The sequence below is a fragment of the Polyergus mexicanus genome, unplaced genomic scaffold (assembly GCF_030449975.1).
Source record: "Polyergus mexicanus isolate NDT 795.1 unplaced genomic scaffold, iyPolMexi1.0 SCAF_13, whole genome shotgun sequence".
NCBI lineage: Eukaryota > Metazoa > Arthropoda > Insecta > Hymenoptera > Formicidae > Polyergus > Polyergus mexicanus.
The window spans coordinates 1,205,889-1,229,656 of record NW_027223333.1 but is presented as its reverse complement, the minus strand read 5'-3'; the positions used below and the strand labels follow the sequence as shown (position 1 = coordinate 1,229,656).

The window sequence follows — 23,768 nt, the reverse complement described above, 5'->3', positions numbered from 1 at the left end:
AATGTTGTTGGATGGAACGATACATAGATAAAATTGCTCGCACAGTCATAATCATTCCATCAAAACACGAAGGTCTCGACATCTTGTTAGAAGAAATACTCCACTTTGAACACCATTCTATAAAAGATGTTAATAATTCTTCAGCCATTGCATTAGCATTTGATAACGGCCCCTTTTCTCCTTTCCAATCATTTAAATAGTACACGTTCATAGCATCTATTATTTTATTCATTTTGTATACAAAATCCGCAGATGCTTCCCATGAAGTACTTTTCAACACATTACTGTGGCCTGCTGTTGATATTGATGCAGCAAATCTTGCACTTAACATTTGAAAAGCTCTTTTGACATTCATGGCTTCAAAATTATTTGGATAAAAGTGCGCGTAGGTAATGTGATTTAATAAATTTGAAGTGCTTAAATTTCTGTCAAATTGCTACGTTCCAAATAAGTCATAAAACGATATTATTATTTCTCCGTTGACGTAAATATATTTATGCGATCTCAATTGACTAATCAACCGCTTGATAAGATGGGGCCAATCAAAGGAAGTAAAATAAGTTTCATTATTCAATAAAAAAAACGGTTGATGTGATGAAATTTTCCAATTACTGAAAGCTTTTCTGTTTGCTCCACCTTGGTCACATGTAATCAATTCAACATTTGCTCCTATATCTTTCAGTTTTCGCAAACATATCTCGGTGAGTTGAACAATTTCTTTATGCGTTGAATTTTTTCCGGTCAAAAAGTATGCTACTATTTGCCGCCAAGGATTTTCTGCATTAATACTATCAAGGCAAAATAATAAAACATGTTCCGCTGGTTGATCGCTTCGTCCTAGAGGTCCAAAATCTACTAATCCTTCAATAATGTCGTATTTTTTACTGTATTCTTCAAATTTTTTTATTGACATTTTATCAAATTTTAAGCAACAAAGTGTTTGCGAAGATGGTAGTTTTGATAAATTTTCTTGAATTTTCGAAAATATTTCTTCGCAGAATCCCGGTCGAATTTCTGTTTATGAAATCCAATTTCTCACAGAAGATTCTGATGAAAGATTTAATCCTGCTTTTCTCATTCGTGAATATCCACTTGCGGAATAATAAAACATAAATTTCGCAAGCTGTTTTTCTTCTTTTGTATATTCTGCTTTTCCTTTGTGTAATTGAAGCCTTATCATTGTTTTTGCTAGTGGTTTTAAATATTTTTTTCCATGCAAAAATTCATTTACACTGTGCTTGCAAACGTTTTTCTTCCTCTGAGCTTCAATATTGCGACGTTGCAAAATTGCTGTGACATTTTTTTGTTTTCTTTTTCTTTATATAAGAAGCTTTTTTAATCTCGAATTTTCTCTCTTTAATTTTTTGATTTCGGACAATTTTTCAATATATATTTGTTTGGAAGCAGACTTCTTTTTTGGAGGTTGTTTACTTTTTTCTTTTTCAGCATGATCGCTTTCATTTCTACTTTTTTTTGAGAATTATTCTCCAGAAATGGAAATAATGGAAGTGGATTTCCATTGTTGAGCCATTCATCGTCATTTGCAAAGTTATCTCCAAAATTGCTGAAAAGTTCTTTTCCAGAAGGATAACACTTTTTATTCGTGATCTCCATAATGTCCGGAAAAACGGTGTCAGAAATTACTTCCATTGGAGTGCAATTTCGATCATCTGAGTGATTTCGGCAAATCAATTAGTATAAAAAAAAATTGTTTTTAAGAAAATTATTTACAATGTATTTTTTTAAACAATTATTTGTTTTTTTTTGGCACTAATTAATTTGTGTTATTATTCTGTACATAGAAGTATTACGGTAAAATTATCGAAAACTGAATATTTTACAAAATATTTTAATTTTTATATCAAAATATGTCAGATTAAAATATAAAATAACTCAAAAAGTACTTAATGAAAAAATACTTTATTATAGTGTTTTGGAAAGCTCTCGATGTCAGCTACAAGAATACTAAATAAAAAATGTGGGTTTCCATTTAAGATTTTAAAGTTGACCTTTACATGATCTTTAAATGATTTTCCAAGGTCAAATCATTGTCACCATCTTATGACCCCCTCGAAACCAAACAACTTTTGTCTGAAACATTTTTCTCTTCCGGGCTTGGTTTTTGAGATATTCGACTGGATGGATTAAAATGGGCCACCCAGTATATATATATATATATATATATATATATATATGTATGTATGTAAAGATGTAAAGAAAACACATGGTTGCCTTTAAAAAGAAGTATGCACCTGCATGTTGCAAATTATATTTTTTTTAAAGCCAACTATGTATTTTTGATACCCCAATTGATTTGTCTCATTATTCTGTTATTTTGCGCGGTAAATCTGTTATCCATTATTGATTTTTTTACTACATGTGATATTGATTTTCATTGCTCAGCTGATTTTGTCTTTCATTTATTATGTTATTGTTTCGATGTTATAAATTAATCATTATTGATTTTTTTGTAGACAAATTTTTTTAAATATTTATTAAGTGATACATTTTTCATTATTTAATTTTTTTTTATAATAAATATTTTATAAGTAATATTTAATGTTTATTCTTGTTTCTAGTATTTTTTATTTTGCGCAATATTCTGTTTTGTATTAAAATATTTTTTTCATAAAAATCGTATTTAAATGTTATGTTGTGCCTCCGGGAGAGGCACGGTAGTTGGGATCGTTTGTCGGAAGGAATTTAGGAATTCGGGCTCCGCCCGGGAACTACACGTACTTTAGTTAAATAATTCAGACACTTTCCGCGTTAAATAAATAGATAAATATCAGCTTTATTTGTGACTTGGCTTATTTACAATGTTCCCGCACATTAACTCGCGTCGCGTGTCGCGATAGCGGATATTTCAACGTGCGCGAGTCTAGAGTTTCGGTCTCGAGACTCTTATTTTGAATTAAGATGTGCGCGTGATACTTAAATGTAAAAAAAATATTAATTCCTGATTTCAGCTTATTTTTATCGCTGTTAACTAATATATATTAATATTGTAATTTTATTATTATAATATATATTAATATTGTAATTTTATTATTATACATATGCGCGCGCGTATGTGTGTGTGTGTATATTTATTTATTTAAATTAATATAAATGTAGCTCGAAGAAGCATATTATGTCACGCTGTTATACGCAACGAGAAGTCTGCATGCCGCGTAACGCGTCGCTTCGTAATTGCCAATTTGCTTGAGAACGTAGTTACTGCATTGGCCGTTATGACGGTATGGCGCTGAAACCAGTGAGAAAGACCAGTCTCGCCTTAACCCGGGCCATTGGCTATCTGTCTATTCATCTGTGATTTTGCAAAGTTTTATAGCGATATACGTAATTTTTGTGTTACCATATAAAGAAGTTATTGTATATAATTTTTTTTATATCTGGGGTTTTTTTTTTTTTTTAAGTTGGCACCGATATTCATTCGTCTATATATTTTATATGTCTATGGCCCCGCCAAATGACACCAGTTGCCCTCGTCTCATTTCTGTTTTACCGCATATTGCACTATTGCACATATATTATGTGGTCCGGTATCCGATGCCTTGGTGCCATTATAATTCACGACGATGAAAAAGAATATGTGGTAAACATCGTAGAAAGGGTCTCATATTTTTGAAAATTTCTCGACACGAATATTTGTGCAGTATATTTAAAAGTGCTCCAATTCGTGTTTACCTTCGCGTTTCGCGTTCGTCTGGAACAAGAGTCTCGCGTGTAATTTCAGTTATAAAGAGCAATACGAAATGACGACTCAGGAAAGTCAATTTGAATGCGACTTGAATATTCACTTTGTTGTTCCGAATGATCAGGAGTCTGAAAATGATTGCAGTGAGGAAATGTGGCAGGCGTTTAACGTTCGTATATATTTTTAATTTTCTCTCTGTTTTCAATTTATTGAGTTTTGGGTGTGTGTTTTTTCTTTTGTGTTTTATTCTTTATATATATATGTATGTATGTATGTATGTATGCCTGTGATTCGCTTTTTATATCAGATTTGAATTAAAATGAACAAATCTTTTTTAAAAGTATGCAATAGAATCAGTAATTTTAGTATTTGTTATTCGACTGAAACAAGAAGAAACTCAACCAATTTATTTTGATTTTGTATATGTGCAAATTTTTACAATTTGCTTTGTTCAATTAATAATTATATATCAAAAACTTGTATTAAAATAGGCCAATGTCATAATATAAATATAAGCAGTTTTGAGAGAGTCAATATTGATTATAAAATGAATGTCAACATCATAATTAATATTGAACCAAAGCTGATGCATGTTGGCATGCTTATATTTTAATTTAATATTTAAAATTTTATGGAATGTCAATTTTATATAAGATTTATATTTTTTTAAATATCTAATTGTATATTCTAATGAATTATAAATTACCAAATAAATAATTAAGAAGTTTTATTTTGTTTACATTAGAAATGTTGTGAACTTAGCTTGGAACCAGGATGGATTGCCGAAAGGATATGCGATAAGATGAAACCATCAAAAAATGATATCTTTATTATAGAAAAATTTAATGGTACTTTGTTTGAAAAGTTAAAAAATTTTAAATGCTCGTAAGTATACAAATAGCTAATTTGTACTGCTATAAAACAAATTTAAGATATAAATAATTAGTTATTATTTTTGTTTTATAATAACAAATATACATCTTATTTTAATGTTATGTGAACTAAGTAAAAAAGAGTTAAACAAAAATGTTTATATTGTTAATTTATATTTTAGCAGAATAGTATCGCCAAAATGCTTGCTTATCTGTTTTCTAAATGGAGAACCAATTCCCGAAGGAAAGAGCCCAATATACACAACCGCTATGAGGGGAATGTGTATTTGTGTATCGGGTGTAACTCTAGAAATCAAGGTACAACTGTCTTGATAGTTTTTATGAATAAACTATAGTTATTTCACGAGACGCCAATTTCTAAATTTTAATTGTTATTGCAGAATCAGATACAAAAAAAAGTCGAATATATGGGAGGTTTCTTCACAAAGCAATTAAGAAGTTCTGTCACACATTTAATAGCAGATTCTGTGATGTCTGAAAAATATGAAGTATATATTTACAATATTTAATTATTCTTCAAATAATTTCTATGAAGTTATATGTATATGTATTATATACAATAACATGTTATTTGTTTAACCCCAAATGTATTATTCAAGAATCTACATCTATCTTTGATAATCTCTCTTCTTTTCAAGGGTGCTATAGAAATGAAAATACCAATTATGATAAAAGAATGGGTAGAAGCCGTTTGGGAAGAAAATTTGAAGAAGATAACTCCGGCAAATGATAAGATTTTTGATAAATATAAATGTCCAGTGTTTAAGAATCTAATAGTTACTTCAACAAATCTTTCCAAATATCAGAAAGAAGAAATTAAACGTCTGATTCATAATCATGGAGGTGTAAGTTAAATCTTACATTAATTATAGCCAAAAGATGGCAGCAATTAATTTGAATTACATTTGTGTTTTGTAGACATTTATGGGTCCTCTCGATGGAACAAAAGTTCGAGTGGTTCTGGCTTCTGAAAATGGCTCGATGAGTGATAAGCTAAAATATGCTATGGATAACGATATTGCTTGTTTAAAACCCGATTGGGTGCATGAAAGTATTAAAGTAGGATACGCATTACCTTTCCACAATTTCATTATCAAATCTATGAAAGCGTGTTCAACACCAGAAAAGTCACATAGTATGTAACATATTGAAAAAGAGCTATCTGTGTTAAATGCATAAATAAAATCGTAATTTATTCGCGAATTGATTTATCGCGTTTCCTTTTTATTTTTATTGTTGTTTTTTGAATTTATAATTTTTTAATAATTTTCATAGATGTTTGAATTGATTTTTTAGGGAATGAATAACGTATAATAATATTAAACTATGTATGATGTTATATTGTATGTGATGTCGTAATAAAAATATTTATTATTTTTTGGATAATTATAAATAATTGGACAAGAAATAATTTATTAATTTAATATAGATAATAGCTTAGAATAATAATATTCTTTATATATTTTTCAGTTCGAGAAACACTTAACTGTTCTGAAATCAGTTCTATACCATATGATAAGTGTCACAATAATTACATAAACGAGACTTATAGTTCAACAATATCAAATTTCTCTACTGTGGATACACTACATAATAATTTTTCTAATAGTAAGTATTAATTAATTAAATATTAATTATACTAAATTTTTCTACTGTGTATACAGTATTTAATAATTTCTCTAACAGTAAGCACTAATAAATTTTGTTAATAAAATTCTTGCGTGTTTTACCATATCGATTTTAAATGGAAGTATTTTTGCTTTTTTCGTGCAGATGTTATGTTAAATGTTTTGGATCGACTCAGTGGAGCAAAGTCGGCTGGACCATTTCTGGACGGATGTAATGTAAATCTTTCTTTACAATTCTTTTTTACATTTTTTCTTTCATTGTTTTAATTTTGCAATTAATGCCTTGTTTTTGCAGATTTACCTCGCTGGATTTCCGGCAAATATCAAGGATAAATTGAATAAAATATTTAATATGGGCGGTGCGACACGTTTCGATGACATATCGGATACTGTGACACACGTAATTGTCGGCGATGAGAATAAAGCCTCCGCGCAATTGAAAGCAATGAAATCGAGAGGTTTATGGTATGATAAAAAATAAGATTTTATTATCTATTTGCACTTTAATCCATGAAAAAGATTTTATTTTTAATTTGTTTTAATTAAAAGATATTCTTTTGAAAAAGAATATTTATTTTGAATCTGAGATTATCTTTGAAATAAGAGGACTGATCTGGAAAGGTCTGGCCTCTCAAAATTGATTATATATTGCACTCTGAATAACTCATATATTATATATTTATATATTCAATATTAATATTAATATTTAAATATACTTACCTTTTGGATTAATTAGTTTTATTTCTATAGTCAAAATTTAAAATTTTATTGTTTGCATTTATTCTGCACAGTCCTTACATATTGAACATAGAATGGCTAGAGGAAAGCATGAAACTGAAACGGCCTGCATCAGAAGATCGCTTTTTATTTAAAGTAAAAAGCGAAACACCTAAGAAAAATAATGAGACGCCTGCTTCTCCCCTCAGTCAAAAGGTCAATATAAAAGCAATTTAAAATTTATGATATTCTTAGATTGTTGCGAAATGTCTCATTAAAACTATTTTTTTGCTTCAGCAGTTTGTTTTTTGTTCTTTTTTTTTGCAAAAAATAAACTTTTGAATTGTGTGAATTTTATCTAATTATTTAGTAAAACGGTATATTAATAAATATGACAAACACAAAAGATTTTTGCATTGACAAATTGATATATTGACAAAGACTAATGTATGTGTTTGCATGCTACTTTAGAATTTACAAATGTTACAACGACCAAAGAGGCCACCTATACCACCTTTCAACCTAGAAAAGGAAGTTGTACCTGCAAATGAAAAAGATCAATCTGATCTCGTGCAGCAATATCTGCAGAAAACTAACGGTAATAATATGAACTGCCTTCTGATATTTATATACTTGTGATACACATTGCATGCATTTTTTATATGCATATTGTTAATTAATTAGAAAAGATTATAATTATTTTTGTGTGAAAATTTTTTTGTGTGTTTATAGATACTTTTTATTATAATTATAGATAATTGGATTACCGAGTGTAGTGACGCGAAGCCTCGTACACCTATTTTGCAAGATAAAGACAGAGGTAATTCGAGTAACATCAGTGAAACTCGCTCGGATACCACGCAAATTAAAAATGCGGAAGACGATAGCTCTGTACCGCTTAGCCAAAGCACGATAAACGAAAAGCTGCTCAGAGGTATAATTAGAAATTTATATTTTTTTATTTCCATATTTCTTTGTTTTAAAAAACAAATAAAATGACTATATGTATTTATATATATTATTGTTTAGAGTGTGATTAAATTCTCTATTCATATTATAATGTTGAAATTGATGTTAGTTAATAGACGGTTGTTATCAAGAGATGTAATAGCACATATATATAGCATAATCTTGCAAAAGAGAGAAATATTATATTATTCCCCTTTTACAAGATGAATTAGATTTTTCTTCTGGAAATAAATGATTGTATATAAATTCTTTATACAATATAAGAGACTGTTTTCTTAAAGAAAAGAAATGGCAATATCAAAGAGATACATTTTAAAGATTTAACTGAATAGAATGGTATACATAGGTTTGACATTCGTCGTGGTCGACTTCGATAACGAGGACAACAATGTGAAAGAAACGATCGAAATGTTGGGTGGACGCGTTGTCTCGAAAACGTACAGCGGTATTCCGGATTACGGCGTCGTACCTATACAAGGAGCACTTTTAAAACATACAGTCAATGAAATTGTAACCGATTTATTTATCGTATGTATCTTTTAGAAATTTTTAGAAATTTTAATTTTTCTTTAAAAGTTTTAATTTTATATTTTTTAGGAAAATATATATGAATATAAGACATTCTTCTTATTAATATCTGATACTGTTGATGAAATATTAATATTGTTAATTATCGGTTTGTTAACAGGAAGATTGTATAAACCAGGAGCGAATTGTTGATGTTATGTATTATCACAAGCCGTTCTCTATTAGAAAATCTTGCAGTCTACTGTCGGGATGTGTTATAACAATGAGCATGTATACCGGCACTGAACGAATGTATCTTTCGGCATTGGCTAAACAACTTGGCGCTATGTAATGTATATTTATCAATCTATATATAAACATAAATTTCAAAATTGAATTTACATAAGATGAATTAGAATTTACAATTGGTTTTATTTTCACGAAAGTAAAGTAGGCTCTTGTTCTCCTATTACTGTGCAAAATTTCGATATGTTTGCACCTGTTACTCGTTATGACAGCGGTATTCTCGGTTATGCCGACTACATTTTGGTCAACAATTCAGTTGTACCAGCCGATCATTGAGGACGCAAAGTCAGAAAATTGGATGACTCTACATAAGCAAGTATGTTGAAAATATATATTCTTTCGAAATTTTCAGATGTCAAGATATGTTCGCGCGGAAAGCTAACGCGGAGAAGAATACGCACGGCAGCACACATCTCGTTTGTCCAACTCCGGAAGGGAATAAATATAACGCTGCCGTAAGATGGAAATTGCCAGCTGTCACTGCCGATTGGCTGAAAATCTGTGCTGAACAATTAATGCCTGTAGACGAAACTCCATTTCTCGTCGGAGAAACAATGGGTAAATTGATTTGTACATATATCAATTATTCTATACATGCTCTATTCTTTCTTAAATTTCTCTTCTTTTTGAAATATCTGATTTAGTATAGAATATATGCAATCAATTAGGAATTGCGAACAGATTTCTGATGTTCTCGATTTATTTTTCAATCTCTGTTATTGTGTTTGTATATATTTAATTTTAACTTATTTGTTAAAATAGCGCCAGATAGATCGAATATCAATACGAGTGAAACAACTCTCCAACAAACTTCATCGAGTGTTTACGAAAATAGAAGAAATTTGGCAGAAGAGATCACAACGCGGACTATCCTTACACCGAAGCGCCATTTACCTCAAATCACAGTATTTACACTATTATATTAATATTTCATTTATAGCATCTATGTATATTATATTATAATATGTAACATAATAAAACTACAATTATGTATATATATATATATATATATATATATATATATATATATATATATATGAATGTGACGTCAAAACAAATCAAGTCAAGTCAAGTATGCTCATGAAAATTCGACTTATTAATACTAGAGCGATCTAAAACTGTTTTGCTTCAACAAACCACAAGATTTACATTTAAAATTATAATTTTGATAATTTTGATAATTTTGAACATTACAGGAGATGATCTCCATTGAAACCCCATTAGTGAACAAGAGGCTTAGTGCTGTAATGAATCAGAGCTCGAATTCTCCGTTTCACGTGTCTACTCCAGACTCTCCATATGGACAAGTTTTTAAATCTAATCCATCACCAGACACGCGAAAAGGATGGGTCAAATGGGTGGACAATTTCCCTGATTTGCAAGTAGCGGAACCGCCCTTAAAACGACGCGCGCCTAGCACTGTGAGTATTATCTTTTCGCGATTTCTGATTACAAATTCAAAGTAATAAGGTATAATTCAAAATTGCATTTACAGCCGCTCTCAGAGTTAAAGAGACAGTTGTGGGAGAAATTGAAGAATGCGGATCAATCTGAAAAGGTAAAATATAAATATTGTTAAAAGTCATATGTGAATCTTGATTCAATATTTCGTATAGGGACAGGATAAATTTGTAACACACAAATAAATCTAGCAGCAATACAGTTGATTTCTCATTAGACCGTCATTTTTATCTTAATATAAAGATTACTTCAATTAACTCTATACATTAAATTGTCAGAGAGATGCATCAAATGAAACCACAATGAGACCAAATGATGATTCTTTCGTGAAAAAAGCTGATGAGGAAAAAACCAATCAGTTTAGCAAACATGCTGCACCAACTCCCGAGCCTGTTAACCGGAAACTAGATTTCGACGAAGAAAATAGTCCAGTGTCAAATAAATCGAGTAATGAAATAAACATGTATGTTTCGATTTGTTTCGAATAATTAGAATATAATGAGTGAGATAAGAAATAAAATATATAATAAGAGGCAAGAAAATGGTTTGAATGGCATAGACAGAGACACTTTTTGTTTATACTATTAAAATAATATATATATATATATATATTATTTTATACATAATATATTATATATTATTATCATTATTATTATTATTATTATTATTATTGATGAGATTAAATTTGAATCTTATGATACAAACAGGCAAATAGCGAAGTTGGATCAAATGCTTCAACAAACACGTACTCCTGAAAATAGATATTCGTTATCCGGAGAAAATGCAAAAAAATACAACGAAATTCCTGATGACATACAAAAGTGTGAGTAGTTCTTGTGAATACATATTATCAGATTGCAGAGATGATGTTTCCAATTTCCTATTATGTTTTGTATCACTGATTTATTAATAATTTTACAAATAGGTATAATAAAAGACTCGCAACCTATCGATGCTATTGTATGGGAAGATCCGAATCATCCAAAGCGGGTATGTGGGTTAATAGCTTATGTATTTTTTCTATCCAAATAATTTCTATGCAATAAAAAAGGAACTGTCTTGGTCAGATGCATTTTAATACTTTTGCGCTTGAAATGTAATGAATAAAATTTGTGGCTTATAATACAATAAAGAATATAAAAGACCAAAGTATAAAAAAATATGCAAATGCATGCGGTATGATCAAATTATGATTTTTGACATTTGATGTAATAATGATAAAATTTCGTGAAAATTCGATTTGAGAAAAATTAAAATTTTAGAATTGTAGTTTAATAAATTTTAATAATTTATTGGCATATTGTAGCATTAATACATGTTATACTGCTTACACTGTTCATATTTACAGCTAACTTTAGATAAACAAACAAGTGGAAATATTTATAGTGATATGATCGAAGAACATACTGACAAAGATATTACTGAACATCCACTACCAATGACACGACGATTTATGCTCTCGGGTATAAAGGTATAATATTTTCGAGGAGATATGTAGTTAGTCCTAATCTAATATATTGCAATCACTATACATCAATGTATTTTAACAGGATAAGATAGTGTATGAACAAGTAATACAGGATCTCGGCGGAGATGTATCGACGGATTCAAAATATGATAATGGCGCCACGCATCTCTTATGTATTAGGCTCTCTAGAAATGAGAAGATGCTCGGTAGCATAGCTGCCGGAAAATGGCTCTTACATACCTCATATTTACGTGACTGTGAACAAGAAGGCAGATTTCTCGACGTTAGTATATTTGTTAGATATATTATATTATATTTAATATATTAATAATATATTTTTCGATCAACTAAGAATCCATTTTTTTCAACAAATGTGAATTGAAAATTGAAGTAGATAATCATTTATTGCAAAACAAAGTAGATATCGTGTCTATCAATGCAGACATTTTCAAGACGCGAAAAAATGTTATTCAACGTAAAACATTATGTCAAACTTAAAAATAGGGATATTTTTAATGATAAAAATTAAAATCTATTGAACAAGATAAAATTTAGACAACTACCGTTTTTCTAATCTTTAAATATAATGCTAATTTTGAGTATATTAAGTTTCTCTTGATCTAAAATCAGCAGGATGAAACAAATTCTCTATATTTGCAACTTTTTGTCAATTCCACTTATATTTTCAATTCTCGAATGTATACAAATTTTAGGAAGAAAAATACGAATGGGGCAATCCGAAAAGCGAAAGTACGATCCCAGAACCTAACGGCAAAATCGAGCAAGCGATTGCGGCCGCAGCTTATAAGTGGCGGCTGAGATTGCAGAAGGAGTTGGACGGCCCGTTTTCCAATATAGTGGCACTGCTAATGGTCTCCGAGGATAAGCACGATCAGTTTAGGAGACTCATCGAAGCCGGTGGCGGTTCGGTAACGCAAGCGAGGTAAATATTCATCAATGTTCATAAAGAAAAGAATTCTATTACGCATTATCATGCATATCTTTGATTTGTTCACAGACCGCCATACGATGTCAGTTCGTGTGGACGCAGGATCACGCACTGTTTCGTCAATGTGAAACAGGTGAATAGTATCTCACTTTCTAAAATATATTATTTGAAGTGCAATATAGTTAAATCGGTTAATGGCTTTTCTCTCCTCAGTAATTTTGCCAGTATTTTTAAAAAGCAAATATATAATTTATATATATAATTCGAAAAAATTAATTGATTGTGTGTGTAGGTGTGTGATATAGATGATATATATGAATGTGCTGAAATTTGAATGATGAAAAATGTTTATTATATTATGGTACATATATATATTTATATATGTAATTATTCATTTTCTTTTTTTTTCTTTTCTTTTCTTTTTTTTTTTTGCAAAAAGAAGACATTATTATTATTATTATTATTATTATTATTATTATTATTGTAAATACAGGTGAATCAACCTGTAGACTGGGCTATGCTGGCTAGCAAGGGTATCCTTTGCTTTTTGCCGCAGTATCTCAGCGATTACCTACTGGCGGTGGAGCCGCTCAATCCACGGGACTGCGTACTTCCAGAATTTAAGAAATATCTGACGTTATTGCCCAAATAGTCAGATCGGGATAACAATCACACTTAAATTTAAGCGAGAAAATATCAATGGCATTGTAAAATATATTATACATTACAACATAGTGTACATAGCGAATTCAGTGGGTATAAATTTGATACCACAATGACAAATAGTTGAAATAAAGATTTTTTTTTTTTAATCAAGTGACTGCTCGATAGATTCATCTATATGTATATTCATATATATTTTATTTTTATATGTATATTTTTATTTATATTTTATTTTTATTATTTTGATTACATCTTACATATTTAATTTTTATTTTTTTAATTATTTTGTAAAAAGGACATTGTTAAAAATTTTTGTTTTTTACAGGAAGTGAAAATAATATATTGTTAGAATTAATAAAATTGTATATATATTATTAATGCCACTATTATACAAACTATATAAAACAATTTTATATATATTTTTGATTACAGCAAATAGACTTGCTTAATTACCTTCATATCTTTCAAAATGTTTCCAATGATTTTTCTCAATAAAAAAATTCTCTGAATTAGATTCAATATCGAAAAAAAACATATCAAATGATATATTTTTAAAACGAGAGTAGGATTAAAATATGGTTAACTTGCATGGTATAATAATATATCGAAATACCGATTTTATATCTTTTTTAAATCCAGTAGGAATCCTGTAGGTGGAGAAGTGAACACATTCCGTGGATCCACAATGGACATCCACGAAGGATTCAACGAAACCTCGTAATCGCGTAGAATCGCTATTAATCCCACGGCGGTTTGTAAAATTCCTAGTCGCATACCTAATAATCAAGTAGAATATTAATCTGGAGAAGATTGAGAATTTAATGGAAGGGCAGTGGATTCAGAATTTTTTTTTTGTGGTAGCATATATATGATTGAATTACTTTGTAGTAGCAAACATGTGATTAAATAATTCGACAATACAGATCCCTTAATATATATATTTTTTTAAAACAATACTAAAAATTTAATTGTCAAAAATTTAAAAAAAAATATAATAACAAGCATATTTCTCTAATCGCATTTATGTTTTGCAGAAGTAATAGATGAATGAATAGATCATCTGATAAATGTCGAAGAATACTCGCTCCAGCAAATGCTACATTTCATCAAACTCATTCTAAATCCACTTGTAGCCTACGATTCACCAACCTATACAATTTCGCGGGCCTTCGCCGAATGGCAAGAAAGTGCAAGGTACAATTTCGTTCTTTCTCTCATCACTGAACCGTTCAGGATCGAAACGCTTAGGATCAGAGTAGAACCTGGGATCGCTCTGAATGCCATTTAATGCGACGTATATCGGTGTTCCTTTCTCGATAGTTATCTTCGTATTAGGTAACTGTAATTTACTTTTGTCAATTGAGCTATTATTCTCCGTATCGACATTTTGATTTGGCTAAAGAATCTATTATTGAAAAAAGGGTAGGTGATTTGTAATATAATGTATAACGCATGGTTACTTGTACCGTGTAATCCTCTAAAGAAGATCTATCTAGAACTGGCGCAGATGGATAAAGTCTTAGCGTTTCGTTTATCACTTGGTGTAGATATTTCATATCATGAACAGCTTCATACGTGACGCCATTTGCGATCTGGATCTTCACAAGAATTTCCTCTCGTACACGTTTCTGCATTTCCGAATGTTTGGCTAATTCGCAGAGAGTGTAGGTCATGGTGGTAATGCTAGTCTCGCGACCGGCCACGAAGAAAATCGCCGCCTGAGCAAGAAGAACATCTCCCTCGAATTCTGAAAAAACACTTTACACTTAAAATACGTAATGAGAAGAGTGTCGAAGTTCTTAATCTTGCCAGTTTTAATTTTGAATTTATTTATTCCATATCAGAATCAAATCACAGTTTTTTTTATATTTAATATTATTAATCAATGTCGAATATGTATAGTAGTTGAATACTTACGAAAATGAGTATTGTCTGGATTTTCATTTTTCAATTGTAAAAGAGAATCGATCAGATCTCCTCGTTTTGTCTTCGTGACGCTCCTATTGTCCATAGACTCCCAAAAGACCTTACGGAAATAATCCGTGTAATCACCAAGCATCTTATTACCCAGATACTTTCCAATATCCGGCATAAAGAATAGGAAAAAGAATTGTAAGGTTCTCAAAAAGGTTCGTTGAAATGCCTTAAGTGCTAAATAAATGAAAGAACAAGAGGACATATATTACGATAAAATCGCTTTAAATAGAATGATATAATGTATACCATATAATATTTTTAAATTTGGTAAGCTTCAAACTTTCATTAATTAATTGTGTCTTTATAAAGCTCGCTTTAATGTTTTTATATTTTACTTACAGTTTACGAAAAATTCCGGCGCCGGTGTGTCGAAACAGTTCGTCCGAATCCCAAACGCCATAGAGGATATTACAATGGTGGTAAACTTGTAGAATGTCTCCTTGAGAGGTATCGACATGGTCTTGGAATCATCGGTGAACTGTTCACGTAGATGTTCCCTCATCATCTCCCCGGCCTCTTGCATGAGCAAGAAGAGATTTTTCAGTTTGCCGCTCGTAAACACCGGTGACATTTTTATCCTGAAGCAAAGTCTCTTGATAATTATGTTCGAAAACGAAATAATAACATAAGATTAATTTAACACAAATGAATCAGCGGAATAAAATAATTAAGTATGTTGAATCTATACATTTACGCAAATCGTTTACCTTAATTGCCTCCATTCGGGATTCTTGATAGTGAAGAGACTCCAATTGCTAACTTTGTCGGAATTGCTTCTGCCGTCGAAATGATGATTTGGGAACAAGTGAAAGTCCTTGATCATAATTTGCTTGATCAGTTCCGGATTTCTCACGAGTAGGTACGGCTTATGTAGGATGTAAATTCCGATTATGTCATCCTCATCCGCGGCTTGCCGATGCAGCTCACCGAGGACCACTCCAGCTGATTTACGCATAAGTATCGCATCCTTAAAATGACCGAAGAACCAATGTGCAGGTAATGTGCGTACACCACGTCTTTGCCAATAGGAGTGTTTCCACTTTAGCCATAAGTAAAGCGTCGCGAAAAGTGACGAGAATATCAAGAGCGTATCCAAAAGAACGCAATCAATCAATATTGCCATTTTGCGCAAATCTTTCTCGGAGAACTTCTTCTCCTGGGGATTTATTCGTGTAAAACTTGGTTTAAATTATAAAACTTCACGTAAATTTTGTCTACAAGTTTTTTCTGAATAAGATTCTGTTTTAGTTGTTATATTGTATGGAATTCACTATAAATTATGTGCAAAAAAAGACATTCCGTGTCAATTTCGCGTGTGAATCGCATCAGATGCTGTGTAAACACTGTGGGTATAAAAATTTATATGCGCAGTGTATCGTTCCAGCTCTTTGCCGAGTCATTTATCAAATGATATTAATCATGTTTTTTTCTGATATACTAGGTATCGTATAAAATTATAAAATCATTGTAGCAGAAATGAGCGGACGATTCAATTGCAATTCATAATTGGTTGAACTGTAAACTCTACTTAGAAAACGATATGAAATTAGATTGATTAATTCTTCGCTTTTTTAGTACGAGACTTCGATACTGAAATTTTTTTACATCCTATATATATTCCATTCGATAGATTCGATCTGTCCATCTGATACTATGTAGATTGTAGATAGTAGAAGGAAAAAAACATCTGATAATAAATAATAGAGAGAAAAATGTCACAACGAAAATATTCATCAGACGTACTGCATGAAGGCATTTTTAGCTCACAATCATTCGTTAAATACATCTCGACATTTGCATATTTACATCGGCATAACAGTGTCGATAATGACATGTTTATTACTATAATGTGTTATTTATTTTTAGGATTTAGTGATCTTCTTTAGGATTAGTGAGCTAATAATCTCATTGAATAATGAACGTAGGAAAAACTGAGATCATTTTTTCGTAGAGTATAGATAATATTATTGGATCGTTTTTTATGAAATCGTAAATATTTTACTCGAGAAAATATTTCTTGATATATTTACGAAAAACTTATTTTCGCCCCGCTCTCCTCACCCGATACCTTTTTATATATTTATTCCTCTTTTATCTTTATTTCTTTTATTTTTATTTATATATTTCAAAGAAAGAAGAGAGAGTAAAAATATAAGAAAAAAGGTAACATAAAATCATGTCGAGTCTACATATGCATACATTCAAGTGCACGTGACGATAGTCGCCCTTAATAGTAACAAATAATATATTTGCTAAAAGTCGCATAAAATCGTGAACTTGGAATTTAGGATTCAAGAAAGTATAGCGGAAAGATCGTAATCCGAAGTCGGGGAATCTTACATATAAAATCATCATACACATAAACCTCTCTTTTTTACGATTACAATATATATTCAATTAGGGAAAAACAATGTCCACTCTCTAAAATTCTTAGAGTGAAATTTAACTCCAAACGAGTGAATATTCACTTCAAGCGATAGTGGAAATACTGCTACTCGTAATTAGTGAAAATTCACTTTTCACAAAAGTGAACTGTTCAATACTGAAGTAAAGTGAATATGTTACTCGTTTTAACAAACATAGCTTATTCGCAATAATAATAATTAAATATTTATTTATTAAAAAGTTGTTTAGATAACTAAACGTTCGAAAAATGTTCCAATAAAATATCCCCATATTTCCCCGATCATTTATAGATATGACAAACATGTATTATAAAATTATAATAAAAATTAATTATTTTAAAAGATTTTGTTTTCTATCGTTGAAATTGTATGAAATCTTTAGAGATTGATCCGAGACATCCAAAAAATGTTCTACACGACATATATATATGTATTTTTACGGATATTTTTAGGAAATCATGTTTCATTACACAAGCTCGTATAGTTTGTACTTTTGTGAGAACGAATCTGAATCATCTTGCCATTCTTATCAATTATTACCTTGCATTTCTTATTTTTAGCTTAAACAGAGAATTATTTAATTTGACGCACGTGTTATGATTTTTTTGAAGTGCAAATTAATTCCATTACACGCGGCTGTAAAAGTTGATCGTGCATCCAGAAAAATCTCGTTATCTTTAGTTTGCCACATCTCGTAATCACGCAGAAGCAATGCCAAAACAACTTTAGCGTGTAATTGAGCCACTTTCATTCCTGTGAATCGATAAAAGATTGATTTCAATGATAAAACGATTATAAAATCATAATCCCAACGATAATTTTCGTGTCTTATCAGATATAGAAAATATCGAATCAAAATTTAACTGAGTGTTTCTTATTTAATTTCGTGTCTAAAAAATCTTATAAAAAATAAAAAAAGAAATTTTGAAAGAAACAACATGTCATTATACTAAAATAATAATAAAACATCCAAGCTTATATATTTTTTTTGAAAATAACACTATCAATTGATCATGTGTGTTCAAATTTTTTTATTTTCTTATCTTGAATTATTTTTTCACCGGTTATATTTTGATTTAGTAAATGGATCTATTGTATTATATAATTAGTCCGATTATATATATATGTAATGTTTTTACTTAGCCGAAATAATTAGTCCGATTATGTAATGTTTTTACTTAGCCGAAATAATTAGTCATGAGCATATATTTTTTGGCAATAACGGCAGCAACTTACATCATCAAGAAGATATTAGAACAAAGAAGATAATAGATAAGTAGAACAAACAAAATAAAAAAAGGCAATAAGAACCAATCGCGGTAATTAGGGCGCATAAATTTTTTATTCATATAGCTTTAAATCATAGAAAGGCGTACGTTTCGGTTCCTTCTTCGAATCATCTTCAACGCAAATAAATAATAAATTTTGTTTTTGGTTAATTTACCGATTTTTAATTTCCGAAGAAGAGATTCAAACGTACATTTTTTCTATTATTTAAAGTTATTTAAATAAAAAATTTATGCGCTCTAATTACCGCGACCATTGGCTCTTTTGTTACCCGTTTTTATTTTGTTTGTTACATTAAGAAGCTTATTCTATAACCTTTAACGATGTCGTTAGATACAATTGCGCAGCTGTTTTTCAATGTTTTAGTTACACAATGATAACGATATCGTTAAAAATTACAGAATAGATCCTATAGATATAGTATATCTAGACCGAGTGTTTGTCTTTAGTTAAGAAATGGGGGTAAAGATGCTTGTAAAAATAGACATACTTTTCTATGTGCACCTTAGCCCCCACTCTTCAACATTCAGTCTAGATATACCATGTCTGTGATAGAGTCTTATAATTGTATTAAAATATTAGAACTCTTCATATGCTTTAATATCAACTTTGATAACATTTTGATGACACGTTGATTTTTTTCAGTTTTTATTATTAATATTATTGGTTTTTATATTATTAAAATATTTTTTAAATTTCTTTGTATATTATTCTTGATCTTTTGCAAGAAAGTGTATATTTTTAGAGTAACCTATTATATACTCTACATCTACATTATCATATTTACCTATGCACATCCTATAACCAATTCCGAATGGCATGTAGGCGTCAGTAACATGATTATTTTCATTGAATCTATCGGGGTTGTATACTTCGGGTTCATTCCAGAATCTAGGATCAGCTCCGAGTCCGTATAAAGAGACGTATATCGGCGTACCTTTCTCGATAACAATATCGGTGTTAGGAATCTGAAATTTTATATTTTTATTAATATTTAATTATACTCATTAATGGACGAGCATTTAATTTTTATGACAGTAAATTTTATGAGGAACAAAACTACTTTAGTTATAATTTTCCGTTCAAGTTTTCAATATATCCAAAATCTTCAAGTACATAAAAATTTCTTATGTAAAAGATTATTAGATTGTTTACAAACTTTTCATGTTCTTCAAAAAAAATTAGAACGCTTGAGAACTTTTTGAGAACTCTTTACTCGACGTTATTCAAATCAAATTATGACATATTCCGGATCAGATAAAATATTTTGCGAAATCATAATCAGATTTTTGAAATTTTAATCAACTTTTAAATTAACCTTGTAATCTTCACGAGTTAATCTATCGATTGTGGACAGTGGCGGATGTAATCTTAGACTCTCGGCTATCGTCTGATCGAGATACTTCATGTCCTGGAACGCTTCGTATGTCCAGCCGTGCTTGTCGATTGCCCGGTTAATATCCTGCCTGGCCAGCTTCTGATACTCGGAATGTTTCGCCAGTTCCAATAGGGTGAAGGACATGCAAGTAGCACTCGATTCAAAGCCCGAGAGGAATATACCGGACTGATATAATAAATTTTCACCCTCAAATTCTGTGGTAAATATTTAGTCTTTATTATTTTTTATTACTCATTATTTTCATTATTTCATTTACGCGATTTCTTTATTAATGAACTTTATTAATAAATTTTATTAATGAACTTTAATATTATAAACGTTAAATGAAAATATCATATATAAATATTATACGAAGAATTAAGATGTCATGTAGAAATATATTAAAACGTAGAGATCATAAATCACATACAAATATTACAATGGAAAATTTATAATGATAATCAAATATTGTTAAAATTATAAATCTCAGGATTCGAATATTTTCAGACAAAAACGTGGTAATAAAATAAATCGCGATTCAAAGCTACTTACTATAATCGGGATTCTGCTTGCCACGCTTTAACTGGAGTAGCGAGTCGATAAAATCACCTCGTTTCTCACCGGTTTTTTCACGATTTTTTATAGCCTTCCAGAAGACTTTTACTACAAAAGAGGATTTTACAAGAATTTTCGTACCAAACAGGTTTATCAGTTCAGGTATGAAGAACACCGTAATAAGGGCGACCATTCTTCTAAATCCGTGAAAGAATTTGTAAACTAAAAACATTATCAAGTTATTACAATTAAATAGATGTTAAGGATTTTTCATCGCTATTAGAATTTCAGTCGATGATATAGATGTCAAAGTAAGAATGGATCAAATAAATAACAATTTATCAAAAATTCGTTAATCCAATTAGTTTAGTTTTTTAAAGTTTTAAAACATTTTGTGTATTTTTTACTATTTTATTTATTAAGATTAAATTATAAATTTAAATAAACTACACACACACACACACACACACACACACACACACACACATATCATAATTTTTTTTGGTATCCATAACATAATATTATTTAATAGAATTTCCATTTTTTTTTCGTAACATCATATAACTGACAATGTTACGATAGGAATTGTTTTTATACTTAGTACGTATCACATGATAAACAATATTACCTTTATTTGATTTGGTCCGCTTTTGTTATTAATTAGATTTTTTAATATAATATATATTGTTAAATTCAAAGGGAATACCTTCAGTTGAGAATTCCTTATTCGGATAATGGAAGGTGTCCATCTTGGTACCGAGTGTAATCGAAGCGATTAAATCGGTAGCATACTTGTAACTGAGCTCTTGGGCATCCACCAGCTTCACGTCGTCGTCATCCGCCGGATAATGTTTGAGATAATCCATCATTGGATCTCCGATCTCCATCATCAGCGGGAACATCCGTTTTAGCTTGCTTCCGGTTAACGTGGGCGTGAACTTGGTTCGCACGTATTTCCAGATCGGATTGTTCAGACCAAATAAATTCTTCATGCCGATACTGTCCCTTTGTTTGGAACCGCCAAAATGGCGATCGCAGAAATTATGAAAGTCGCGGATCATAAATTGCTTTATAATGTCTGGATCGCGCAATAACAGGCACGGTTTGTGGAAAATGTAAAAGCCGATGAAGGGCGCGTCTGTACGGGCTGCTTTATACAGTTGACCGATGTGCCATCCTGGTGCAGTACGAAAGAGCACGGCATTTTTGAAATTACCGAAAATTAGATTGCTCGTGAGAGATTCAACGCCGCGTCGTTTCCAATAGCTTAGTTTATATCTGAGCGATAGAGAGTAACAATAGAGTATAAATACATATTTTATAAGCACTGAATATATATATATAAATGTGAATATGTAGTGATAAAAATTACTTAGTCTAAATTTTGCAATAAAAATATCTATAATTGTAAGCGCTAATAAATATAATTGAAGATTTAATAGGTCTCGGAATAAGATATTGCCACAATTATTAAATACACATTTAATTAATAAATTAAAATTAAGTAATTAATTAAAATTAATTAATTTAAAAAAGTTAACAACTATTATTTTAATTCTTAATTTTATCACATTTTTTTATACTAACCTAGCGTATATCCAGAATAGTTTTATTATTATGACAATCAATATAAAACCGATCAGCATGATGTATCTGTATCACTAAAACGCTAGACACTTTACGCTGAAAGAGCCATGATTCTCATGAGAAAAATGTTTTCAGTCAGAAACTTGTTTGAATTTGTAATATGTTCTAGTTTTTGTGTCTTTGATCAAAAGTCTTAAGTTAAGTTAACAGAAAACTTTTATGGCCAGTTTCTGAACGGGTACAAAAAGTAAATATTTTTTTCGAAAATGCACATTTTTCGCAATATTAAGGGATTCCGACATTTTCTGTACATTCGTGAAATGGTTATATAAGTTTTCTGTTTTGATTAAAGACACAAGAACTACAACATATCACAAATTCAAACAAATTAATTAAAAATGTTCTTCTCATAAGAATCATACGTGATCTTTTCTTGAAGATTGTTCTTAGCGGATTCTTAATTGTTCTTTTATAATTAATAATCAGTAAAATACACAGTAAGATTAGTAGATCGTCTAGTCTCGTGGTATACTTACTATTGAGATATATAGGAACCGTTGAAGAAATCAATCGTAAAAGAGTAGGGATATCCGATGAAAAGGAGGAAACAGCCTATTGAGCAATATATTGTAAAAAAAGAGCTCTTGAAGAACTCATATTTGAAAGCTGACATTCTCTAATGCTATCTAGAAGATATCATATAGTTGACTAATGCGTCGATTTTAGACAAGATAATGATATCATATAAATGATATCTTAAAGAATTCTTGAATTTTTGACATCCAATGTCAAATGTGTGATAAAATATATTATTATTTCTATATTTTACTAATCTAAAAAAAGACACGTACATATGTTAAGTATTCAATTTTATTATAAAAAGTTATGACATTTTGTGTGTGTATGTGTGTGTGTGTGTGTAAATGTGTAGTCTACATTTCTATATATGTCTACATTTCTTATAAAATAAAAAGCTATGGTATCATAATAAAATTTAAAAATAAAAATATTTTATAATTAATATAAACAAAATTAAAACAAATATTACTTATTAAAATTTAAAAAATTACATTTTGGCACTATTTTTATCACATTATGAAAAGTAGTTCTATATACTTAATGTAGTTGAATTGATGCGTTTGTGCTGCCATTACAAAGGGTTACTCACAACTCAATACTCAACACGTGGTGCAAGTTTTAAATTAATTGGGTCAATAGTTGATGAGATACAGTCGCGCAAAGTAGTGTTACAAAATTTTGTGTAAAAATCGGTATAATGCAAAGAACGCTTGAAAACGCGCCAATATTAAATTCTGCG

At 30.1% G+C, this 23,768-nt stretch overlaps 2 protein-coding genes across 3 annotated transcripts; one reads left to right on the top strand and one right to left on the bottom strand.

Annotated features, from left to right (window-relative positions):
• The first annotated feature begins 3,493 nt into the window (after positions 1-3,493).
• Positions 3,494-13,678, top strand: Mus101 (mutagen-sensitive 101). 2 transcript variants are annotated; one of them, XM_070305604.1, is made up of 26 exons: positions 3,494-3,869; positions 4,446-4,585; positions 4,758-4,890; positions 4,974-5,081; positions 5,232-5,438; positions 5,512-5,728; positions 6,064-6,201; positions 6,367-6,437; positions 6,517-6,686; positions 7,013-7,154; positions 7,410-7,536; positions 7,693-7,872; positions 8,254-8,435; positions 8,596-8,762; positions 9,073-9,278; positions 9,483-9,625; positions 9,917-10,141; positions 10,216-10,278; positions 10,460-10,644; positions 10,889-11,004; positions 11,107-11,171; positions 11,530-11,652; positions 11,732-11,932; positions 12,363-12,592; positions 12,668-12,731; positions 13,092-13,678. In XM_070305604.1, the coding sequence occupies exons 1-26, from the start codon at positions 3,759-3,761 to the stop codon at positions 13,248-13,250; spliced, it is 3,873 nt and encodes a 1,290-aa protein (XP_070161705.1). In that variant the 5' UTR covers positions 3,494-3,758; the 3' UTR covers positions 13,251-13,678. The 2 variants fall into 2 exon arrangements, with proteins under 2 accessions (XP_070161705.1, XP_070161704.1); XM_070305603.1 differs by having other exon boundaries at positions 4,755-4,890.
• On the bottom strand, positions 13,580-22,941 carry LOC138938941 (uncharacterized). Its single transcript, XM_070306362.1, has 13 exons — positions 22,873-22,941; positions 22,451-22,546; positions 21,570-22,141; positions 20,861-21,085; positions 20,249-20,523; positions 19,718-19,898; positions 18,231-18,396; positions 15,946-16,416; positions 15,578-15,816; positions 15,179-15,412; positions 14,728-15,008; positions 14,411-14,600; positions 13,580-14,037 (listed from the first exon to the last, which is right to left on the bottom strand). Exons 2-13 carry the CDS (start codon positions 22,507-22,509, stop codon positions 13,880-13,882), a joined length of 3,051 nt encoding a protein of 1,016 aa, XP_070162463.1. The 5' UTR covers positions 22,510-22,546; positions 22,873-22,941; the 3' UTR covers positions 13,580-13,879.
• Between the last annotated feature and the right edge of the window lie 827 nt (positions 22,942-23,768).